Raw genomic sequence first — 23,527 nt, forward strand, 5'->3', positions numbered from 1 at the left:
GTTTGGTTTATCTTAATTTATAGGGGAACTTAGAGACATTAAACTGAATAAGCTTTTCTCCAGAGGTAATTTGTTTTAGCTTCAGGTGGGAGTAGATAACACTACTGACCTAGAACCACATTAGTCCTATTCTTGGCTCTCTGACTTAATCTAATGGTGTCATGTTCAGCTCCCATATTCCCGTCCACTGAAGCTGCAGTGCTGATAAGGTCGTTTGCCTTCAAAGACACTTTGCCTTTGCAGTGTGCTTACTGCTTATTATCCTGTTTTTGGCAGATGCAGTTTTACGTGCATGTGGTTTTTGTTTTGTTTTGTTTTCCCCTTTGGATGTTTCTCTTACTGGCTTTGAGCAAAGAATCTCTAATCTGCCAAACTGCTTGAAGTGAGTGTCCTAAATCACCAATATTCCTCACTCTTCCTTGCCTTCAACATGCATGGTTGTTTAGCTATTTCAATTCTACTTCTAAAATTGTATCCCTATTTATTCCACTCTTTCCCCCAATACTGGCCTTCCCATCTCCAGAGTGTTTCTAGTCCATTATATAAACTGCTTCCAGATTAGTCTTTCTTAGTACAAATCCAGTAGTATTACTTAGCTCACTATCCTCACATACCCCACTCCAGCATCTAATTTAGGCATCTTCATTGGTCCTCCAGTGCCTTGAAATCCCCTATAGCTTAACAGTCAAAATCCTTCAATATCTTCATCAAATCTCTCTTTTCTGAGTTTCCTTGATTCCCCTTTAATGCTCTGCTTTTCTTCTTCCATGCTACTCTTTCTTTCTGCCTGAATATCTGTCCTGCATCTATTCCTGTCCAAAATTGTACTAATTTATCTCTTAAGGTCTATGTCAGATGCATTCAGTTTTATTCAGTTTTCCAGAATCTTTCCTGGCTCAAAGTGACTGCTCCCTCTTCTGAACTCTTACAGCACTTTGTCTTCTCTTATGGCTCTTTTGTATGTGTCTGGGTATATGTGTGTGTAGCTTATGTATTGTAGTCTAAACTCTAGGGAAATTTTTTTCTGGAAGTCACTTATCATAGTGGCTTCCACATCATAGTTCCTAATAGTGAATTATACATCATTATAAGTTAAAGAGTTGCACATGGTAAATATTTCAGCCTGTGGTGGTGATTGTTCATAAACTTGCTATGAAAATACAAAGGTAACCTAATATATCAATAAGTTGTTAATGTATCTTTATTCTAAGAGTGCCTATAGAATAATTTTTCAAATTTGAAAATAATCCAAATGATTATTTCTTAACCTTGGACATGTCCTCAACTTAGAAACATTTTACTTTCATAAACTGCTTTTTAAAATTTTTTTTGGCATGTAGACAAAGAGAACTGATTAGTGGCTACCAGGGTAAAGGGGAGGTGGGCACAAAGGGTGAAGTGGTGCACCTACAACATGACTGACAGTAATGTACAACTGAAATTTCACGAGGTTACAAACTATCATAATCTTAATGAAAATTAAAAAAAAAATTTTGTTTGGGACTACTTTGATGATAATCCTGGCAATCCATTATCATTTGTAAGATGTTTTAAACTTCCACTTCTCTTACCAGAATTTGTCAGATTCAGAGTGGTGTCAAGAGTCATAGCTTTCTAAGGAAATTGGTCTATTTGTTGTTTTGGGGGTTTTTTGTAATTTATTTTTTTATTGTGGTAAAATAGATATAACATAAAATTTACCATCTTAACCATTTTTAACTGTACAGCTCAGTGGTCCATTCAAATACAGCCACTTTGTTGTGCAACCATTACTCACCATCCATCCACCTATCTCTTTTCATCTTGTAAAACTGAAACTCTTTACCCATTAAACAGTAACTCCTATTCTCCCCTCTTCCTGTCCCCTGGAAACCACCATTATACTTTTTGTCTATATAGTTTTTAATACTCTAAGTACCTCATATAAGTGAAATCATATAATGCTTGTCTTTTGTTGACTGGTTTATTTCACTTGGTATAATGTCCTCAAGATTCATCCATTCCACATTTTCTGGTCTGTATGTTTTTAACTGTTAATTGAAAGTTAATTTGATTAAAAGTTGGCCTTATATCTATAATAGGCACAACATTTATTAATTTGTGAAATTTTTTTGTAATTCTGCTCTTTTTATATCAGTCATGTAGATGAAGTTTTATTGCTTGCTATTTATAATATTAAGGAAAAGTGAACACATCTATTCCAGATTTATTTTGGCAGTTTATCACTCTAGTTATCAGGACATGCTAATGATTGAAATAGTAAATACTGAAAGGAAGGCTTCAGCATTTAGTTCTTTCATTTAATGTTTATTTCTTCTATAATTGGTTGATAAACTTTTCAGTATGGTTTTTCTATTTGAAAGTCACCACTGGACTAAAGCCAGTGTGTATCAATGTTGCCAACAATTTAAAATGCCTTTCCCTGAGTTGCCATCACATACCTAGTCAACTAATAAAATATACTAAATGACGAAGTGCAGCACTGACAAGGGTGTGGAGAAATAGGTACACGTATACACTGTTGTTCACACTGGAAATAGATTCGGTGTTTCCGTAGGGCAATTTGCAAAAAAGTTAGAGTTATTCTCATCTTTTGATCAAATAATTTTGATAGCATAACCTAAAAGCAAAGTATCGTTGTAATTTATTCACAAATGTCTCATTTACAATAATGAATAATTGGAAATAAGACAAATATCCTAGAATAATATGATAAAGGAAATTATGATATACTGTAAAGATGAAATATCAAAGAGCCACTAAAAGTGACAAATACACTAATGGGAATGAAGATATAAAATTTGGTGGGGGAAAAGGTAGAACAATGATATAAATGATTATATCATTTAAAAATGTTTATGTGTACATTGACGAAGATTGAAATTCAGTTCGGAGTGGTGTCAGTGTTTTTGGAAAACTAAGATTTTTTTGGTTCATTTTGTGTTTTTTATAAAGACGTTATGACCTTTTGACTTTTGGATATTAATTTTGTACTAATCATAGTGAAAATTAGGGGTTAGAGGTACACAGAAAGAATAAATTAATAAAACACATTATGAGAAATTATTTCTGCTTTGACACAGTATAGTATGTGATAAAAGCAAAAGCTTTTGAATCAGATTGAACTTGGATAAAATCTTTCCATGTCTGTTTTTCTCAGACTCCATGTCTTAGTCTGTTTTGGCTGCTATATCAGAATACCACAGACTGAGTGGCTTACCAATGACAGAAATTTATTTGTCACAGTTCTGGAGGCTGGAAGTCTAAGATCAAGGCAGCAGCATGGTTGCATTCTGATTAGGACCCTCTTCCAGTTTCAAAGCTAGCACCTTCTCACTGTGTCCTCACAAGGGATTGCTCTGGTTCTCTTTTATAAAGCCCCTAATTCTATTTTATAAAGGCGTTAATCACCTCCGAAAGGTCCCATCTCCTAATACCATCACCTTGGGCATTAGGTTTTCAACATATGGATTTGAGGGGCCACATTCATTCAGACCACAGCCCTCCATTGTCTCCGTATTGTCACTTCCTCTGCCTCCACAAATCTCAGCTTTTCTCTTATGTGTCCTGTCATCATCTTTGCTTGCTGCCTCCTGGGAGAGCTCCTCATTCTGACCCTCTTCACACTTTACGCTTCTGTTCTTTGGCTGTAGCTACCCTGCTCTTTCTCCCAGCATTTTCACTTTTTCCTTCTTTTAGGATTTCTGATTCCTGCTTCATGTCCATTTTCTTTGCTTACCCTTTTTAGTATGTTTATTATGTATATACTTATTATTATTTTAAACAATTATTGATCCATCTGTTCCTATTACACTGCTGCAGGTAATATATGTCATTTAGTTGTAGCTTTTTCATAGTAGTTTTGCTCCTCAGGTGTATTTACTTTGGCCAGACAGTATTCCCCTGGGACTATCAGATAGTCTAAGTGGTAACGTCAGCTGGGAAAAGCAAAAGCCCGGTCCTTAGTCCTTGACCTGCTGGATGAGCTTATGGAAGGAGGAGATTATGAACCCCCAGACAGAGCACTGCATCACATACCACTCCCTTTCACAGCTACCACAGCAGGAAAATCTGCGGTTCAGGAATTCATCTAACCTCTTGGAAACAAATGGCAGTGGGAGGAGGCTGTTTTGTAAGGTTAAATGGATTAGTCCTGGAAGTTTGGAGGGGAGAATGTGGAAGAGTGGATGTCTAAGAAGTTCTGATGAGTCTATACCTGGTTTCTTCAGCTCTTCACCCCAGCAAGGCTTTCACTTATCTTGGTATGACCTGACTCATAGCAGCACCATGTTGGGTTCTTGTTTCAAACATGGCAATGGGACAGGTCACATTGTCTCATGGCAGCAAAAGACAGAGGTAAGGGCAGAAAGTAAAGCATTCTTCCAGCCCCCCTTCTTCTAGGAGTTTCCTGGTTGTCTCCCAGGCTGCAACCCCTTCCCTTCTATACACAGTCTCTGGTTCAAGAGAGCCTTTGTTGTGCCCAGGAGCTCCTCTGGTTGTATTTTTGTTATCGTTTTTATTCTTCTTGTTGTCGTCATCATTAATATGTGGGGGATCAGAATTGGCCACCTCAAAATGTGTCTCTTTTTAAGAATAAAAGACTCTGAAAGAAACTTTGACCCCCCTCCCTCCCACCTTAAAAAGAATTTAAGATAAAAGGCCTGTCCTCAGGACAAGCCATCACCACAGATATCTCTGGGAATTGGTAGACTATGAGGATCCTTACTAAGTCCATTCTTATCAAAGTTCTGTTTACCAAACATTGGCTTTTCCATTTCCATGTGAATTGCCTTCCTTCCCTTTGAAGCCCCAAACCAGTACCCCCAACACCCTCCTTCCTCTTTTGCTGAAGATAGCGTTTAAGAGAACAGCCTCCGCCATTTTGGCGAGTTACTCAGTTACCTGGGTTTCTCTCATGTATATGTGTTATAAAGCCTTGTTTGATTTTCTCTTGTTATTCTGTCTCATGTCAATTTAATTTGTACCCAGCCAGAAGGACCTAGAGTTGGTAGAGGTTTTGTCTTCCTCCCTGACAATATCTCGGGTTCCTGCTTCCTGTGGTTTCTCCATGGCTGACTTTGGGAAATGCAGTCAGCAGACCATCCTACTCTACCATGTTGATATCACTGAAATTTTTTTAAAAGAATGTTTTGCCACCTGGAAACATAACTGTTGTCACTGCGTAAGTCTCTCTGCTCTTAGAAGATTACTCATCTATTTTGGAACATGATTATATTGACCATCTTTTCTCTTATTATGGCCAAGTATCAAGTTCAAAGAAGAGAAATCATTTTAAAACAAGGGGCAGAAGGCAAGAGACTTTGTTATCAGGATAATTGGTTTACAGTTGTTTATCACTATACAGATACCAATACATCTTTGAAACAGAGAAGCAAATAAACTTTAAAACATTGCATACCTTTACTGAGAAAAAAGATTAATCTTTTCTACTACAGATTTATGAGAATTGGCCTTTTCTGTAAAGTATATTTCTTACAAATTTCTCTTATACATTCCTCTGGCACTATCTATTTCCAATCAACTTTTGTAGAGAGGATAAAAATGGAGCACCCTATCACCTCCAGGCCCTCAGGCTCTGATTTCAAGCCCTTTCTCCTCTTTCAACATAAATGTGTTTGACCAGCCATCTGTAATATGTCTCTTGCAATCTAGTGTAGGGAGGGAGCAGGGTCAGTAGTTGAACTAGTGTGTACTGACCATAATCCAAACTAAGGGAAAACTTTGTATATTAATAATATCTGTCATATTGGGTTGTTGCAAAGATTAAATAAGATAGTCTACATGAGATGCCTGGTGCAAAATAAATACTAAAAATGTTAACAATTATTGTGTATCATGTAGAAATTATAAAATTGTTAACATTCCAAATAGAATGAGTCCAAGATTTTCGTTGAAAATGAGGTAACCATTTATTATAGATATTTTCATTATTGAAGCAACTTCTCATCATTTAGCTTTATATTCCTGTTCCTAGCATCCTCATGTTACTTTTGCCATTACCATCACTTTTGGATTTTCTGGTTTCCAGTCAGGGAAATGTTGGTTTAGGCAGTGTTTGGTGAAGGTACGTCATGCATAAAATAGTTATCGCATTTTAGAAAATGTTTTCTTCATAGCTAATGCGTTGACAATAATAAATAGAGGTTCTCTTAGCCTGAACTAGTTATTCATCTGGTAGGGCGGCCACTAGGTTATCTGATCAACTTTCCCTCTGAAAACAACTGGAAAGCTTAAAGGTTTTTTAAACGAACATCTTTTTGAGTGTATTTGTGAGCTGTTAAGTTAGTTAGGATATTCAGAGGTCAAAATCTAAATGAAAACAGAAACCCAGAGGTGTAAGCAGAACACTGAAGGCAACTGTCACCTTGAGGACCTTTTCTAAAACTGAGCGAACTTGAACTTCAGTTTTTTGGCTCTTATGGAGCCCAGGGAGAAAGACTAAAGTCTAGGGCCTGCCCATGGTGGGGAATCTATTAGGATACCACCACGCATAAAGCTAGGACACCAGAGGGCCATACCACAGTGTATGGGTGAATTAAAAACCAGGGAACTAGAAACAGGAAAATTACCTGTTTCAAACCTTAGCATTGAGTATGGGGAGTTGCCTCTGAAAATTCATTAACTAAAAGCCAGTTCTCATGAGGATCCGATGTCTGAATTCACAATCAGTTCAGGCTGAGAACTTATTTTAAAGTTATCCAGAGATGCCAAGAGCTCCAGGTGTCTATCAGAGTCACATGATTGCTGGATAACCCAGTTTCGATTTTAACAGGTAAAGTTGAGAAATATGAGCTGACATTAAAAAAGAACAGCAACATAAAACAACGTGAGAAAAAACAAAGTGCTGTGAGCCAGCAGCTTCAGAAATTTCAACAGCACAATGAGACCTGCAAAGACCTGAGATACTGGAATTATCAGCCACAGAATAGAAAGTAGTCATATTTAATATATGATATATATTTAAAGATTTTAGAGGGATTTAAAATAGTAAAATAGCAAGGGAGTTTGAAAATTATCAAACATATTTGAAAAAGAATAACATTTCTAAAAATAAAAACAAAACAATTGAAATTAAGAAATTGCATGGATTTGAGAGCAGATAGACACAGAATAAAATGTGCAGAATGTAGGAGAGATGAAAAGAGATGAAAAATATGAGAGGTTAAGTGAAATGAAAGAATAGAAAAATTTAACTTGCATCTAAATGAGTTCCATGAAGAGTGGAGAGAGAGTGGAACAGAGACGTTAAATGAATAGGTTATGCCTGAGAATTTTGCAGTGCTTATCAAAGACAGATTCAGAGGAGTGACATGTCCCAATCAGACTAAATATGACGTGTCTACACTAAGAGAAATAAAAAAACCTTGAAGAACACAAAAGACACATAGAAGGTCCTAAAAGCAGCCAGAGAGATAAAAACAAATTATCTTCCAATGAATAACAGCTGACTTTTCAACAACACCCATAAAAATATTTTCAGATTGGTAAAAACTAAGTGCTTGCTGCTAAACTTCTTTAAAAGAACGTAAAGAATGAACTTGGGGCTAAAGGAAAATGGTTGTATGGGAGGTCAGAGTTGCAAGAAGAAATAATGAAACAAGAGAGAGGTAAATAAGTGGATAGATTTAAGTGCCTACTAACCCAATAAAATAATTAGCAATATTGAGTTGAGAAAAACAAAATAAATTGAAAGTAACAACTGTAGCGTATAAATATGGAAGACTGCAGCAGGACTTCGAATGTCCTAAGTTTCTCTTAGCGTTTAGGAGGATAGCAGAATAATTAACTTTGAATTTTGATAAGTGAAGCATGGGTGTTGAGGCCTCTTACTGTTACCACTAAGGGACTATATAGTGTGTTACTTCCAAACCAGGAAGAAGAAAGTTGAAAGAGGAAAAAATTTATTCATTTAGAATAAAAGAAGGCAAAAAGGGGAAGAAATGAAATTTACAAAAGATAGCACAAAATAAGAGAAAAAATAAAGGCAAATATGTTAACATACAAACTAATGGACTAAATTGGACTAAAGGCTCCATTTAAGAGACAAAGATTGATTAGATTTTTAAAAGAAAATTCAAAATATATAAGCTATTTATAAGATGGATATCTAAAACTTGAGAATGCAAAAAGTTTAAAGTAAAAAAAATGGGTAAAAATATACTGAACAAAATGCTATCTACCCCACAAAAGCTGCTACTAAAATCTGTTAATTCAGACAAAAGTGACTTTAAGGCAAAAATCAAGCCTAGATAAAAAGAGGATGAGGATCACTATTTGAAAACAAAAAGCCAATTAACTAAGATATAGAACTTACATGGACCTTAAAACCTCAAAATATGTAAAGGAAAATTTAGCAGAGCTACAAAGAGAAATAGACAAACCTCCCATTATAGTGGGAGATTTTAACACACATCTTTAAGTAATCAATAGCTCAAGTAAAGAAAGCAAGCAATTAGATATGGAAGATTTCAACAACATATTAAACAAGTTTGGTCTAATGGATTTGTGTGGAACATAGCACCCAGCAACTGCAGAAAATGTAGAATACATATTTCTTAGCAATCATTCATGAAACTTTTAAAAAATTGGCTGTATAAGTGGCCATCAAGCAATTGCAAGGATTTTCAAAGAATTAATGTAATATAGACTACATTCTCTGGCCAAAATACAATTAGAAGTGAGTAACAAGAAGAGAAGCATTAAACTCCATGTCCTAAATTGATTGGTGTCCCCCTCAAAATTTCATATCCACCCAGAACCTGTGTGTGTCAACTTGGAAATAGGGTCTTTGCAGATGTAATAAAGTAAAAATTGGATCCTGCTGGATTAGGATGGGGCCTATATCCAAGATGACCAGTGTCCTTATAAAGAAGAGGGAAATTTGGACACAGAGACAACAGACGTAGAAAGAAAGCCATGTGAACATGGAGGCAGAGATTGGAGTGATTCCTCTGCAAACCAAGGCATGCCAAGGATTGCCTGCGGAGGCTAGGAGAGAGGCGTGCAACAGATCTCCAGAAATAATAATGGAAGTTAAAAAGTGTTTTGAACTAAATGATAATGAAAATACCATATATCTAAACCTGAGATATTAAACTTAAGGTATAGGTAGAGGGGTATTTATAGTCTTAAGTTTATAAATCAGAAAAGAAGAATGGATAAAAATAAAAGAGAGAAATATCCAAAATAAGAAATTATAAGAAGGAATATAAAATAAACCCAAGACTGTAGAATGAAGGACATAAAAATAAGAGCAGAAATCAATGAAATAAACACAAAAATACAATAGGAAGTACTAGACAAATCTCATGAACATAGTATTGAGTATTTGAAAAAAGCGAGTTACAGAAGAATACATGTGATATTCCATTTACATAGATGTTTGAAATAAGAAGAACTAAATGTATATGGTAAAATGTTCTAGGTAGTGTTTAAATCTGAACTAGGAGGGAATGGCATGGGATTGGAAAATGAGGGAAGGAAGGCAGGAAAGAAAGAAGGGAGGAAGGAGGGTAGGAAGAAAGGAGAAAAGAAAGGAGTGAACATTTTTTGTGCATTTGTTAGCCTTTTGCGATTCTTCTTTCATAACTTTCCTATTCATATCCTTTGCCCATTTTTCCATTTTTAAAAACAAGGTTATTGCTGACATGGAGGCCCAAGTGCACAGGTTGAGAGAAGAGCTGATTAATGTGAACTCACAGAGGAAACAGCAGCTGGTAGAGCTTGGTCTTCTTCGTGAAGAGGAGAAACAAAGGGCTGCAAGGGACCACGAGACTGCTGTCAGCAAGCTGAAGGCTGAATCAGAGAAAATGAAAATAGAGCTGAAAAAGGCTCATGCTGCGGAGACAGAGATGACGTTGGAAAAGGTAAGCTATCCACCTGGGTCTTTTAGGGGCGGTTGAACCCATGTTTGAAATCCACTGCTGTCTTATGTTTAATCTCTAAAAGATGATGGACATAGAATTACTCTTCAAGTTTATAAACTATTCAAGTGAGCAGTTTAAGTATCTTGGTGTAATATCTAAATACCACTAAAATAATCTTGAGAGTTAGGTTTCCTAACTTTTCCCTTGACTTTCCTGGAAGGCATTGTATGGAATATCCCGTTCCACAGTAATTAAATACACATTGTGATAAAACAATGTTATAACATTGTCAAATATTAAACTGGTTAGGAATACTTGGGCTGTGGCCCTAAGTTTTCTTAGGCTAAGACTAGGTTTTAGATCTTTCCTAGCTTGTCTAATAGTCATTTCTAGATTTTGCCATTTTTTGTAACAGTGTAACAAAAATGGTGACATTTTCCCAGATTGATACTTCAGAAAACGAAAAGTTTCTTTAGAATTATATATTTTTGAAATGTTAATGTAATGTTCACGCATTTTGGGTTGACTTATATTCCAGGTATAAGTGCAAGTATTCATTCTTTTGGTGTAAATATTTTAATCAGGTAGTCCATGTGAATTCCTATTAATCATGACAACTGCAAGTTGCCTCTTGAGCTCCTTAAGACCAATCTATATCTTGGGATCAAGAAAGTTGAAAAGGGTAATTTAAGAATCGTCTAATTCTGTTTAATTTTTTCCACCTCTTCTTCTTCAAATGTTCAGGCTTCACAGAGCGTACAGCACCGTTCCAGGCACTACTCCCTTGATTTTTCAGGGACCGTGATCCTAAGGTGGTTACTTTCTAGAACCTGAATTTATCTGAGAGTCAGTTTTCAGCAGACTTTGCCCTTGGCAGCATAGCTCTGAACCCAGAAATAAATAGGGAAAAGGCTTTAACAAGGCAGAAGTGAGTCTGGCTTCTCAGAGGAACAGCAGGGTGGCCAGTGTGGCTGGAAATGATGACTGAGGAGGAGGAGGTGGTAATGAGGTCAGGGAAGAAACCTCAGGGGATGGACACAGGTCCTGTAGGTCTGAGTAGCTGTTGAAAGGGCTTTGCTTTGACTCTCTGTGAGTAGAAGAGGCTTAGTGGGTTTTGAGCAGGGAGTGACATGACCTGACTCACATTTGAGTGGAGTCTCTCTGACTGTGCATGCTGAGAATAGACTGCAATGAGGGGAAAGAAGGAAGTAGGGAGGCTAGTTAAACAGCTATTGCCAAGATGTGGAAGCAACCCATGTACCCATCAACTGATGAATGGATAAAGATATGGTATATATATATTCAATGGAATACTGCTCAGCCGTCAAAAAGGCAAAATTGTCCCATTTGCAACAATATTGATGGACCTTGAGTGTATTATATTAAGTGAAATAAGCCAGACAGAGAAAGATAAACACCGCATGATTTCACTCACGTGTGGAAGATAAACAAACACATGGACAAAGAGAACAGATTAGTGGTTACCAGAGAGGAAGGGAGTTGGGGAGGGCAAAAGGGGTAAAGGGGCACATATTTATATGATGATGGATAAAAATTAGACTATTGGTGATGAGCGTGATACAGTCTATACAGAAACTGATAAATAATAATGTACACTTGAAATTACACAATGTTATAAAGCATTATGACCTCAATAAAATAAGTTTTTTTTAAAGGCTATTGCAGTAATTTAGACAAGATATAAGAGGCTTGGGCCTGGGCAGTAGCGGTGAAGGTAGTAAAGACTGATCAGATTCGGGCTATATTCTGAAGGTAGAGCTGACAGGATTTGCTGTTGGTTCAGATGTGGAGAGGGAGAGAGAAAGAGAGAAAAAGAGCTAGAGAGAGCACTGGAGCTAGCAGACAAGAGTGATTCCAAGGTGACCTGCTGGAACCAGTGAACAAATGGAGTTCCCCTTGCTGCAAGAAGACTATAAGAGCAACGAGTTGGGCCATTTGGGACATGTTCCAGTTGAGATGCTTTTTACACATCTGAGTGAAGATGTTAGAGATAATTCTATCAAAGCAGTACAAAGTAATAACGTTTTGATGCTAAAACATACAAAGGTCCAAGAATTAGGGAAATTCCCTTATACAGAATAGTTTTAGCCCTCTGACAATAGCAGATAAAAAAGGGACTGATGGAGAGTGACAGTGGTGTTGCACTTATCTTTTCTGGTAGCTCTTACGTACCTCACCTTGGCTTCAGTCATCTCTGCCAACCGTTCAAAGTATTTCTAAGTGTTCTTAAATGGCGCAGATACCAGTGTACCTCAATTTAAGAAAATTAAACATATCAAAGCCAGACTTATACAGTTTAGGCTGTAATTTTCTTGCATTATATATTCACATTTCAAATGTTTCTTTTTAGTAGGAGATGAGCTTTTTTGAGTATAGATTTATTTGTGTTACTATTTGACAGGATACAGATAATAAAAAGTTAGTATTGGAAGCCATTGGTAATTCATTTAGCAAACATTTCTGGAAGATTTTCTATGTCTCAGAAAGGCATTATTGCAGGCACTGTGGGGATACAAGGAAAAAAGAAAAAAAGGCACTGTCCTCAAGGAGATTATAAAATAATAGTGACTGCAAGGCACACACATACGCAGATAAGAGTAATGCGAGATGGAGGGTGAACTGGGGAAAATTATATTCTGTTAAGGAAATCAGGGAAAATTAACTGGAAGAGATGTCACTTGAACTAGACATAAGTAATATGTAGGATATTGACTAGTAGATATGCAAGATGTCATACTAAGCCAAAGGAATCAAGAAGCAGCAAGAGCAAACAAACCCTTTTACATGGCATAGATATTAATCAAGGAGCATGGTCAGTGATCAGGCTAATTGATAGCTAAGGATCACTAAAAGGTTCCAAAGCTGTGCTAAGTATTTTAGCTTCACTGGGTAAACAGTGAGAAGCTACTGAAGATTTTTAAGCAATGAAGTGTCAGATTCAAATGATTATTAAGAAAATCTTTCTATCAGTGTTGGCAAGATGCTATAGCAGTAGAAGTAATTGGCGAGACTAGATTAATCTAGGCAAGAGGTCCTTGAGGGCCCACTAGAGGTGAGTGATGGTGGTAAGAGGTTAGCAGTGACAGTGAGCCAGTGGAGAAGTGTTTGAGAATCATCTTGGGGATGGCATTGTGGGAATGTAGGAGAAGTTTCTGGTTTGGGGAGGAAGAAGAAGAATTCATTTATGAGCATGTTGAGTTTGAAGTGCCATCACTACGAAGAAGAATTCATTTATGAGCATGTTGAGTTTGAAGTGCCATCGCTACACCCAGCTGTGGTGTTCACTTGCTATTGAGGGGCATTTGTAGGTAACATAAGAGAAGGCAGGACTGGGAAAGACAGCTGTGGGAGTCACCCACAGAGAGGGCCTGTTCAAGAGAGAAATGCAGAAGGAAAACAAGCAACAGCTGTGAAGGAAGAACTTCATTCAGGAGGTTGGGGAGGAAACAGTCAAAGAAGGGTCATCAAGGTAAGAGGAATATGAGAAGAATGTATTTTCATGGAAATAAAGGAGGAGAATATTTGGAAAGGAGGATTGTCAAGAATGTGACAGAAAGTCAGGAAGGATGAGGGTGGAGGAAAGGTCACGAGATTTGAAACTGAGTCGTCATTGATCTTGGACAGCACTGAAAATGATAGTGTGGGCAGAAACACGGTTGCACAAGATAAATGAGAGAGTAGTGAGGAAGTGGAGATTAGTGAATACTCTATTGTTTTGGAAAATCTGATATTAAAAGGAAAGTGCAGTTCCAAAGAGGAACAGGAGCTAAGGAGAGTATATTTTCAGGCTGAAAATTTCTTGAAATACATGAGAAAGGACTAATGGAGAGGAAGAGCCTTAAAGATGCAAAGAACCATAGATAACTGATGGCTTATGATCTGAGAGAGGAGGATGTGAGTGAAATTGCCAGCACTGGCCCACCCTCATGCCTTGGCTTTGAGGATTCAGCCACATAAGACGTTGGTCTGTTCCTGGAACATGTATCTCTCTCTCCTGCCTCCAGGTCTTTACACCTGCCACCTCTCTGCCTGGAATGTTCTTCTCCATGATTTTCTTATGGCCATCCTCCTCTTCATCACTGTGCACTCCTCAGAGTGTCCTTCTGTGACCTCTCTATCTAAAGTCTTGCCTACCTCTACCCCCTTATTGTCCCTTTGTCTTCATAGCTCATCTCACTATCTGAAATCATTTTTTTATTTTTTCACTTATCTTCTTTTTCCTCCACTAGAACCTAAGCTCCATTAGCAGGACTTTATCTATCTTGTTTATTTCTGTACTGCTAGTGCCTAGAAAACTTAGCATATGGTAGGTGCTTACCTGGCATTAATTAAGTGAATGAATGACGGGAGCCATGACTTCTGAGGAGGAAGGAAGGAAGAAGAGGCTTTGTAAAGATATAAATAAAGAAGTTCTTTGACAAGACTTGAGAAGAGCTTGTGTAAGATATCATCTATGTTTTTAGTAAAGGATCACAATAGTCTGCTCAGAGTGAGGAGTTTCAAGAAGAGTGAAACAGCCAGGCTTCAGGCTGAGCAGATGGCTGGAATGTAGCTGAAAGGAAGAGAATGAAAAGGAATTTGCTCAGGTAGAATTGGAGTTCTGCGGGTAGAGGAGGGAGCATGGCAGCATGAGTCTGGAAGAATGGAATGCTCCTGAATTGAACTGAGAACACAAGTAATACAAGGAGATAGAAAAGGGGTTTTAGTGTAGTAATTTTAGCTGACATGTACACAAGTGCCGAGGATGTTAATGAGAATGCAGGGTCTTGGCAGGGGGAGAATCTGGTAAAGGACAAGAGAATTGAGTGGGCTAGTGTTTAGGACCATAAGTTTTGTTTTTGTCGAGTTATGGAAATAGTCAACCCCAAAATCCATATGCTATAATACAAGTACTGGGCTGCTGATATGAAGAGTAATTTGTATTTCTGATTGATAAGTGTTTTTACTTAACTAGTAAAAGGAGTTTAGCATTTCAAAATGCAGTGAGGACCTGCACTGTGGCTTCCCTGAAGCAGTCCTTGTGAAATAATTATTTCTAAAGCTCCAGGATCATGTGTGGTGCCTCGTACAAAGTAGACATTCGTAAATGTTAAGTGAGTGAATAAAAGAATGATGATGAACTGAGAAATTCAATATAGCCACTGGTAATGTGAATAAATAAAAAATTATTATTGATGCATCCAAATTTGATTTCAACTCCTTATAAATACTTCGGGTAGGACAAGATATATCTTTATGTTCAAGTATTCCTTTGTTTTTTAGTGCTGTAATTTCTTCCATATTACTTAATAAGTTAAACATAGAGCATAAATATTTTTTCAGACATAGTTTTAATTTTTTTGTGCACAAATTAGTAGACATTTGAGTTCTTACTATAAAAGTTTGAATTAATACTAATAAGCCAGTACATAATTCTTTTGCTAGAATGTTAATGTCATTGTGCGTGTTATTTGAATTCTTCTCACTGTATCTTTAATGTTTTATTACATTTAAATAAATCCAAAAGTTAAAATATTTGCTAGCAATTCAAAATCTAGTCAGGATTCAGAGGTTTAGAAATGATTTTCTATCATTAAGTATAAAATCAAGCTTCAAAGAGGAGAGGAAAGTAACACTAGGATAATAAATAATCTAAATGCAACACTCCCTGTGGGCCTGGGTTGTTTCAGTAGCACTTACAATGTTAAGGTTATAAAAGAATTCCTAAGTCTGGATCCTACCTGAGGTTCTGTCAGCAGCGATTGAGACCTAGATGATATCTTCAGTGGCTTTGAGTTAAGAGAAACATGAAATACCTCCACAAGGTCAAAATACTTGAAACAGAGAATCCGAAAGAGTCAGTGATTGACATTTGCAAAGTGAAAGCTGCTTTTCTAGCCTTTTGAAAATCTTTTCAAACCAAATTGAAACGAGGTCCATAAAATATGAACCTTTGAAAAATTAAAGAGCATTAGTAAGTGATGGTAGTGGGTAGTTTTCAGAAGTTAGATTAAAACTTTTGTCTTTAAAATTTACCATTGTTTCAGAGATCTGTTCAGCTATTTTAAAAATAACTTTTCTTGAGATAGACCTTTTAGAAAATGTGGAAAATAGAGAAGTGTAAAATTTCCTGTTACTACTATCACCCAGATGTAACTAATAGTAATAATTTAGTGTGTATGTAAAATAGCTATATTAACTTAGCTGACTGAGATCATACTAAAGAGACAGTTGTCTTGCTTTTTTTAAAAGTTGTGCTAAGAATATGCCAAAGTCATTAGAAATTCTTTGAAAATAGTTTTCATTGTTTCATGATATTCCATTTTTACGGATGTAGCATAGTTTATTGTGGTATTCCTTTATTTTTAAACAGTTAGCTTTTTTTTAAAAAAAATGTCTAACTTGATGCAGAGATTAACATCTTCATAGGTAAATTTTTGTCAACATTCCCATTTCTTCCCCATAGGTTAAGATCTTAGTAGAATTATAGGAACAAATTACTTTTCAGAAAGGTTGTACTAATTTATATTTTCCTCAAAAGAATATCTGTTTTATCTAACCAGTCCTTAGTATAATTAATACTTTCTCTTTAATTTTTGGTATATTTTTGGTGAACAACATTTATTTTTAATTGGCATTTTTAAGAGTGAGATTGACCATGTATAATGGATTTGTTACTCGTAGTTCATTCTTTGGGGATTGCCTGTTCATATCCTTTGTCAGTTTCTCTCCCATTAGTGTCCTAGTGTTTTTTTCATCACTTTATATAAATTTGTTTTATATTTAGGATGATAAAACTCTTATCTTTGTGACAAATATTTTTGGTATTTGCCTTTTAATTTTATGATACACAAAAAATTTATTTATATTTAATGTAACCTGTCCATCTTTTCCTTTGTGAATTCTTCATTATAAGTAGTTGTTTTACGCTTCACAATTTGATATTTAGATATATATGAACACATCAAACATTCTCCACACTGTGCTCTACTAAGTAAAAACCGCTTATGAAATTGACATAGCATTTACCAGCTTGGGTTCCTGGTCTATAATTTTAATGGTATCTGAAGGATTATACTGGAATTCTGCCAGCCTGAAGTCATTAAAAGGCTTTGAGCAACAATTCAGCATCTTTTTCAAATTTAAGAAAAGCTCCATATGGCATAATTATTCAAAGCTAAGGTCATAGAAACTACTTAGACCTTTGAAATTTATAATTAAAGGATTAATATTAACTTATGAAGACATTGTCATTTTGGCTTAAAATGGATTTCTAATCTCAATTCTGTTCTTTTTTCTTTGATCTTTTTTCTGACTTTTTCCTTTGCTAAAAATATGAAGTATCATATCCTTAAAATTTTAAATATTATCCTCAAACAGTTCAGATTTATAAAAATTGATTGGCAAACAACATCCAGTATAATTTTTACAACATTCTACAATGTTGATGAACTTCAAGTTGGCACTTTCCTCTGGGTGTATAGACCACAGCTTAATATAATGGACTATACTGATGCCTTTAAACATAACAGTAAATTAATTTACGAAAGAAAAAACATGCATAAATGACAACTTAGAAAACTTTGAGTGTGAACATAATTGGAATGTGATGAATTGGTATTCATTTATATTAAGGTTTAGAATTTTAAAGTATCTTCAAATAACCTCAATTGTAAACCTTCTCTGAATGGTGAAAGGGGCTATGTCTTGTCTTATATAAAAACCAAGACTTTTTTTTGTCATTTTGACAATATATACAAATCAGTCCAAACCAAATATTTTACTTACATCAGTTTGTGCATCTCCTTGTGTAAAAAGAGGAATTGTTTGTTCCCTAGTCTCTCAGTTTTATACCAGTCTCCAGCTCGCTCCTACTTTTTCTGGTTCTGATGTGAGGCACCTGTTTCACAGTGATTCCACTAAATAAATACTGGAATAATGCCTGGGGTGTTTACTTATTAAACAAAAAGAGCAGAGTATCTATCATCATTCCTGCTTGAATATTTACACTGTCGAGGTTTTGCCATTCTTACCTGAGTGGAACTGCAAAGCTTAGTGCTGATGTGGAGTCAGGGATGTAGATGGCAGTGGGCTGCTCCCTGCTGAAAGGCTTTCTCTGTTTCTTTTGCTGTTTCTTCCTCTACCTCTGCTGCATGTTAAAGAGCACTCCTATTTTCTAACAATCTGGGAGAGCAAATAATAGCTTAACTTCCAACTCTAGTTTTCCTGAGCTGGAGAACTATGTTTTACTTGGAGAAAATGAAAAGGCAGTATATTTTATGTTAAGATTATTTGAAAATAAAATCTAGAATTATAAATGAATCATTGTTTATATTAAACATTTAAAATTTACAAGATTAGTCCTCCCTGTCATTCTCTAGCCTAACCTCTAATATTCTAATCACACCACTATAAATGGAAGTTCTGCCATTTACCAGAACTTGTTGGTTTTATCCATTTGGACTTTCTTAAATGAAAACATTTCTAACTAGAATAAAGGAAAAATCTCTTAGGTCAGTGCAACAAAAGATGGTAATTTGACTTTAGAATTTATTGAAAATGGAATAGTTCATTTGCCATCTTCAGAGACTGAGATCCAAACTGAGAGAGTTGAGAGCAAGATGAGCAGGTATTTGTGCCCAGAGGCATGTGTGTGTGTGTTCCTTTTGGTTTTGTGGGGTTTTCTGGTGTGTGTGTGTATGTGTTTAAGATTGCTGCTGAGAACTGTACAGTTCTTTTAGTCCTTTTGGTTTTATGGCCAAATCTACAGGAGTCTTATTGGACAGTGCATCTTTTTTTCATAACACTGAAAAAGTAAAGTGAAAAAAAAATGTATTTCATTAATATCTTCATTAATGATGAAATGATTACAAATAATGAAGGAAATAATTTATGGCACTATCCTGATAATTTACCATAAATAGAATGCCTATGCATTCCAGCTTGCCCAGGAAAGTCCTAGTTTGCATCTGTTGTCCCAGTATCCTGTATGATTCAGTATTTCCCCCACTTCTTTCACTCTCAAGCATGTTCCAGCTTGCATGCTAAGTTATATGTGAGGATACTCTTTATGTTTAGGAGGCATCTTTTCTCCTTATATGTCCTATGACTTAATTATGGAACATTTTAATACTGACTGCATACATTTTAAATGAGGGCCCTTTTGACAGTAATACTGAACTTAGGTTATAGATAACTAGACTGTAATTGTTTTAATATTACAACTAGCCTTTACTGATGCTTTTTTTATACCACACCAACATTTCAGTAGCGTTTAATGCACTTAAACAAAAGCATTTTCCATTTATTAGGAGGCTCAAGGAAGTTGGAGAAAAGGGGCAAAGCCTCTCTATCCACATTTTGGCTTCCTTTGTTGAGAGACTTTCTGTGAGGGGAGGGCAGAGGGTAAACAATGAGCTTTAGGTGTTGGGTATTGAGTAGCTGAGGTTGCAAAGGGGTCAGATGTCAGAGTATAGTGGAAGAGCTCTGGGCTGAGAGTCAAGTCTCGTTCTAACCATTGTTCATGTTGGAAGCAATTATTCCCTGTGGAAAGGGATTTCCTGGTTCAATATTGTGATGATTAAATAAATTAATAATTGAAAGTGGTCAATTAATTTAACTAAATTGAATGCATTATAGGACACAGTAAAAAAAAAAAAGAGAGAGAAAATACATGACCAGAAAAAGTGCATTTTTCTTAAATAAACCTCTTCATTCTCACAAGTAATCAAGGAAATAATAATTAAGACAAGATATTACTTTTCATATATTGAGTAAGCAAATTATTTTAAAAAATACCAAGCATCATTTTTAATTAATAATACCAAACACTAAGTGCAGTGAATAAATACTCTAAACTGCTGTTAGTGGGAATGTAAATTGGTACCACCTTCCTGAAAGCCTTTGGTAGTCTAGGTTATAGACTTTTATAATATCCATTTCTTTTGACTTAGTAATCTGTTCCTTGGTTAGCATAACATCAATACCAAAACCCAAAAAACATATCCCTTTAAAAACAGAATAATCTCACTAGTGAATATTGTAAAAAAATGCAAATAAATATTATGCAAAAGAATCCACTAGCCTATTTAAAACATTGTACAGCATGACCACATGGGTTTTATTCCAGGAATACAAAGATGGTTTGGTATTAGGAATGCTATGATTATATTATTATTGTGGGTGGTCTTCTCCACATTCATCAGGGTAAGCCTAAGATGCTGTAAGAAAGAGCCCCAAAACACAGTGGATAAATGAGATCTGGAGCTAATTTTTCCCTTGCTTAACAGTCCAGAGGTATTAGGGTGGCCCAAGGGTGGGAGCAAATGCTTCTGTTCCACAAGGTCATTTAGGAATCCAGGCTAGCTGGCGGGCTGGTCTATCATCTTCAACATGGAGCTACCATCTCTGCATTAAGGGCTCCTATTCCACTTGTTACCATTTTCCAACCAGTAGGAAGGGGGAAAAAGAAAATGAGGAGGACAAATAATTTCCTTTTCAGGAAGTGCTATGGCAGTTGTACATATCATTCTCACTCACATTCCACCAGAGAAATCTTAGTCCTAGGACCATACTTGGAGAAGCAGGGACTTGTTAGCATGTACAGCACTAAAATTTGGGGAGAGATTATTATTTAAAAGAAGAAGAAGAACGGATGCTGAAGGACAGTTAGCGGCAATGGCACACTCTTAATGCTTTCAGCATTTGGTGCCTATTTTGTATATAGAGGTCCTAAGACGCCTGATATATCAGTGAACCAAATAGGCAGACATTCCTGTCTCCTCAGAGCTCACATTCTAGCAGGAGAGACAGACCATAGAAGTGAACATGCAACAGAAGTAACTTACAAATAATTTTTTAAAGTTTCTAGGCGCTATTCAATAATAAATGATAGAGATGATTAAGGGAGACTCCGGAGTACCAGAGTTGGGACCATTTAAATAGTGTGGTCAGGGTTGGCCTCGTTGAGAAGATCAACAAAGGAGTTGAATTAGCCATGTGGATATTTAAAGGAAGAAATTTCTCATAGAGCAAACAGCCAGTGCAAAGATCCCAAGGCAAGAGCATGGCTGTCATGGTTAAGGAGCAGCAGGGAAGCCAGTGTGGAGAGAGCAGAGTGCACACAGGAGAAAGAGTAGGAGATGAAGTTTGAGGGATCTCAAGGGTCCTGATCATGTAGAGTGTTTGAGGCTGTTCTAAGGACTGGCTTTAACTCTGAGTAATGGGAGAAGATTAGGGTATCGTGCCAAGGAGTAATGTGATCTGACTTAGACTTGAAAAGATCGTTCTAGTTGTGTGAGAACAAAAGCGGGAAACCAATTAGAAAGGCAGGGCAGTAATCTAAGTGAGAGATGATCGGGGCCTAGAACAGAGGGCACCAGTGGAGGTGGTAAGCTTCTGGATACATTTTCAAGTTGGAGCCAACACAACCTCTCAGGGATTTGATATAGGATGTGAGACTAAGAAAAAATGAGCCATAAATAAGCTTATACACAGAGAAGAAAAAAAGGAACTACGCTAGTTCATTTCTTTGTAGGATGAGATTATATGTGATTTTTAAATTGCATTGTTCAGTTTTTTTGGAAATGTTCTATATTATAACCACTTTGTAAGCTGAACAGCGATTTACAAAAGTCACCATCTATCTATATTGTTGCCATACTCCTATGCTGTAGGACATCTTCAACCTGTTTCCCCTTTCTGCCCCTGGGAGACTGGAGTCACAAAGAAAAGGATGTGCTGGCTCTCTAGCCCTGGCATCAGAAACTGAGCAGTGTGATTGTGATGTCACTAGATCTTCTTGTCTGGGCAGGGGGGCTGTGCCCTCATTAGCATCAAAGAAAAGCAGAAGCTTGGCCTGTCCTGTCCGGAGAGCCCTCATCTTAATGGGGTCCAAAGGAAATGTGGTCTTCTCTGACTGTAGACTACTCATCTCCCCAGGAAAGCCAAGTCTGGGTCTAATAGGGATGAAAGGAGAAAATGGTAATGCTCCTGAGAAAGAGCAGGCTGGTAGTCTGAGGCCCCTGAGGGACACAGGACCATCTGGCCTCAAAGAGAAGAAGGTAAGACTGAGATACCCTCTGTCTTATTGCTGGGTTGGATTAGGCACTGGCAATGTAAACACAACTGCTCCCCTCAAAGAGATTTATTTTAATGGGACAGGAATAATGGAACAGACAAAACTGTGATTACCTTTAACTGAAATCAGAACCATTGTCTAAATCTGTTGGACAGCAGGCCCTGGTAAACACCCAGGAAAATGTCTGGAGGTCTGTGGGAGAGGGGTAGAATCAAGCGGAACCTCCTGGGCAAGGTAGATTGTGAACTAATGGCGTTTCCCTCTGTTGCTCAAAATCTTACAAAGCACTATTGCCCACAACAAAGTGAGGTTGCCACAGTTTCTTAGCTTTCTGGCCAGGGATTTGCATAATCCCGTTTCTCCTCATTTAACTTTCCTTTTTTCCTCTTATTCATTTTAATTAATTAAATCTTTTAGTGTACAGTTCAGTGGCTTATTTAAATTGTTGTGCAACCGTCACTACCATCCATCTCCAGAACTCCTTTCATCTTGCAAAACCGAAATTGTACCCATTAAACACTGACTCTCTGTCTCCCCGTATTCCCCAGCCCCTGCCAACCACCATTCTGCTTTCTGTCTCTATGCATTTGACTACTCTAGGGATCTCCTATGAGTGGAATCATATGTATTTGTTCTTTTGTGACTAGCTTATTTCACTTAGCATGATGTCTTCAAGGTTTGTCGATGTGGTAGCATGTGTCAGAATTTCCTTTTTCATAAAAAGCTGAATAATATTCCATTGTGTGTGTATACCACATTTTGTTTATCCATTCATCCCACCAATGGACACTTGGGTCACTTCCACTTTTTGGCTATTGTGAATAATGCTGCTATGAACATGGAGGTACAAATATCTATTTGAGTTCCTGCTTTCAGTTGTTTTGGATATATACCCAGAAGAGGAATTGCTGGATCATATGGTAATTCTATTTTTACTTTTTTCAGGAACCTGCCATACTGTCTTCCATTGCAGCTGCACCATTTTACATTCCTACCAGCAGTGCACAAGGGTTCCAATTTCTCTATATCATCCCCAACGCTTGTTGCTTTGGGTTTCTTTGTTTTGTTTTTATAATAGTCATCCAAATGAGTATGAAGTCTCTTCTTCTACCTTTCTTAACTGTCTCCCCGATCACAGACATGGTCTGTGCTGTGCTTACCTGAGATGACTCCCTTTTCCAAAAATAGGCTGCAAAGCTTCTCCCTTCATGGCTTCACACATGTTGTTCCCTCTGCCTGGAAGACCTGGTGAACTCATCATCCTCATTCAAACATGTTACTGTCCCTATTTTCCTGCTTCCTACACCAGCTCAGAAGAAATTGCTCTCTTTCCTGTACTTCCGTAACTCTTCATTCATTTCTGTCTTCTTAAAACATTTTATCAAAATACAATTTACATATAGATTATGTATAATCCTGCAAACTTTGACAAACCATCACCACTATCAAGATAAAGACCTGTTCCATCACCTCAAATATTCCTCCAGACCCTTTGTTGTCAACCCGTTTCCTTCTCCTTGCCCCAACTCCTGGTAACTGTGCGTCTGTTTTCTGTGTCTGT

General features: G+C 36.8%; 1 protein-coding gene across 4 annotated transcripts in view; it reads left to right on the plus strand.

Moving 5' to 3' along the window:
• Window positions 1-23,527, plus strand: part of CEP112 (centrosomal protein 112) — a 460,069-nt gene that overhangs the window by 273,967 nt on the left and 162,575 nt on the right. For all 4 annotated transcript variants that reach the window (XM_046677462.1, XM_046677465.1, XM_046677464.1 and 1 more), the window contains one exon: window positions 9,657-9,887. In XM_046677462.1, coding sequence (XP_046533418.1) covers window positions 9,657-9,887 — 231 coding nt within the window. The remainder of the gene's footprint in view (window positions 1-9,656; window positions 9,888-23,527) is intronic.

The sequence above is a fragment of the Equus quagga genome, chromosome 11 (genome assembly GCF_021613505.1).
Source record: "Equus quagga isolate Etosha38 chromosome 11, UCLA_HA_Equagga_1.0, whole genome shotgun sequence".
Classification (NCBI taxonomy): domain Eukaryota; kingdom Metazoa; phylum Chordata; class Mammalia; order Perissodactyla; family Equidae; genus Equus; species Equus quagga.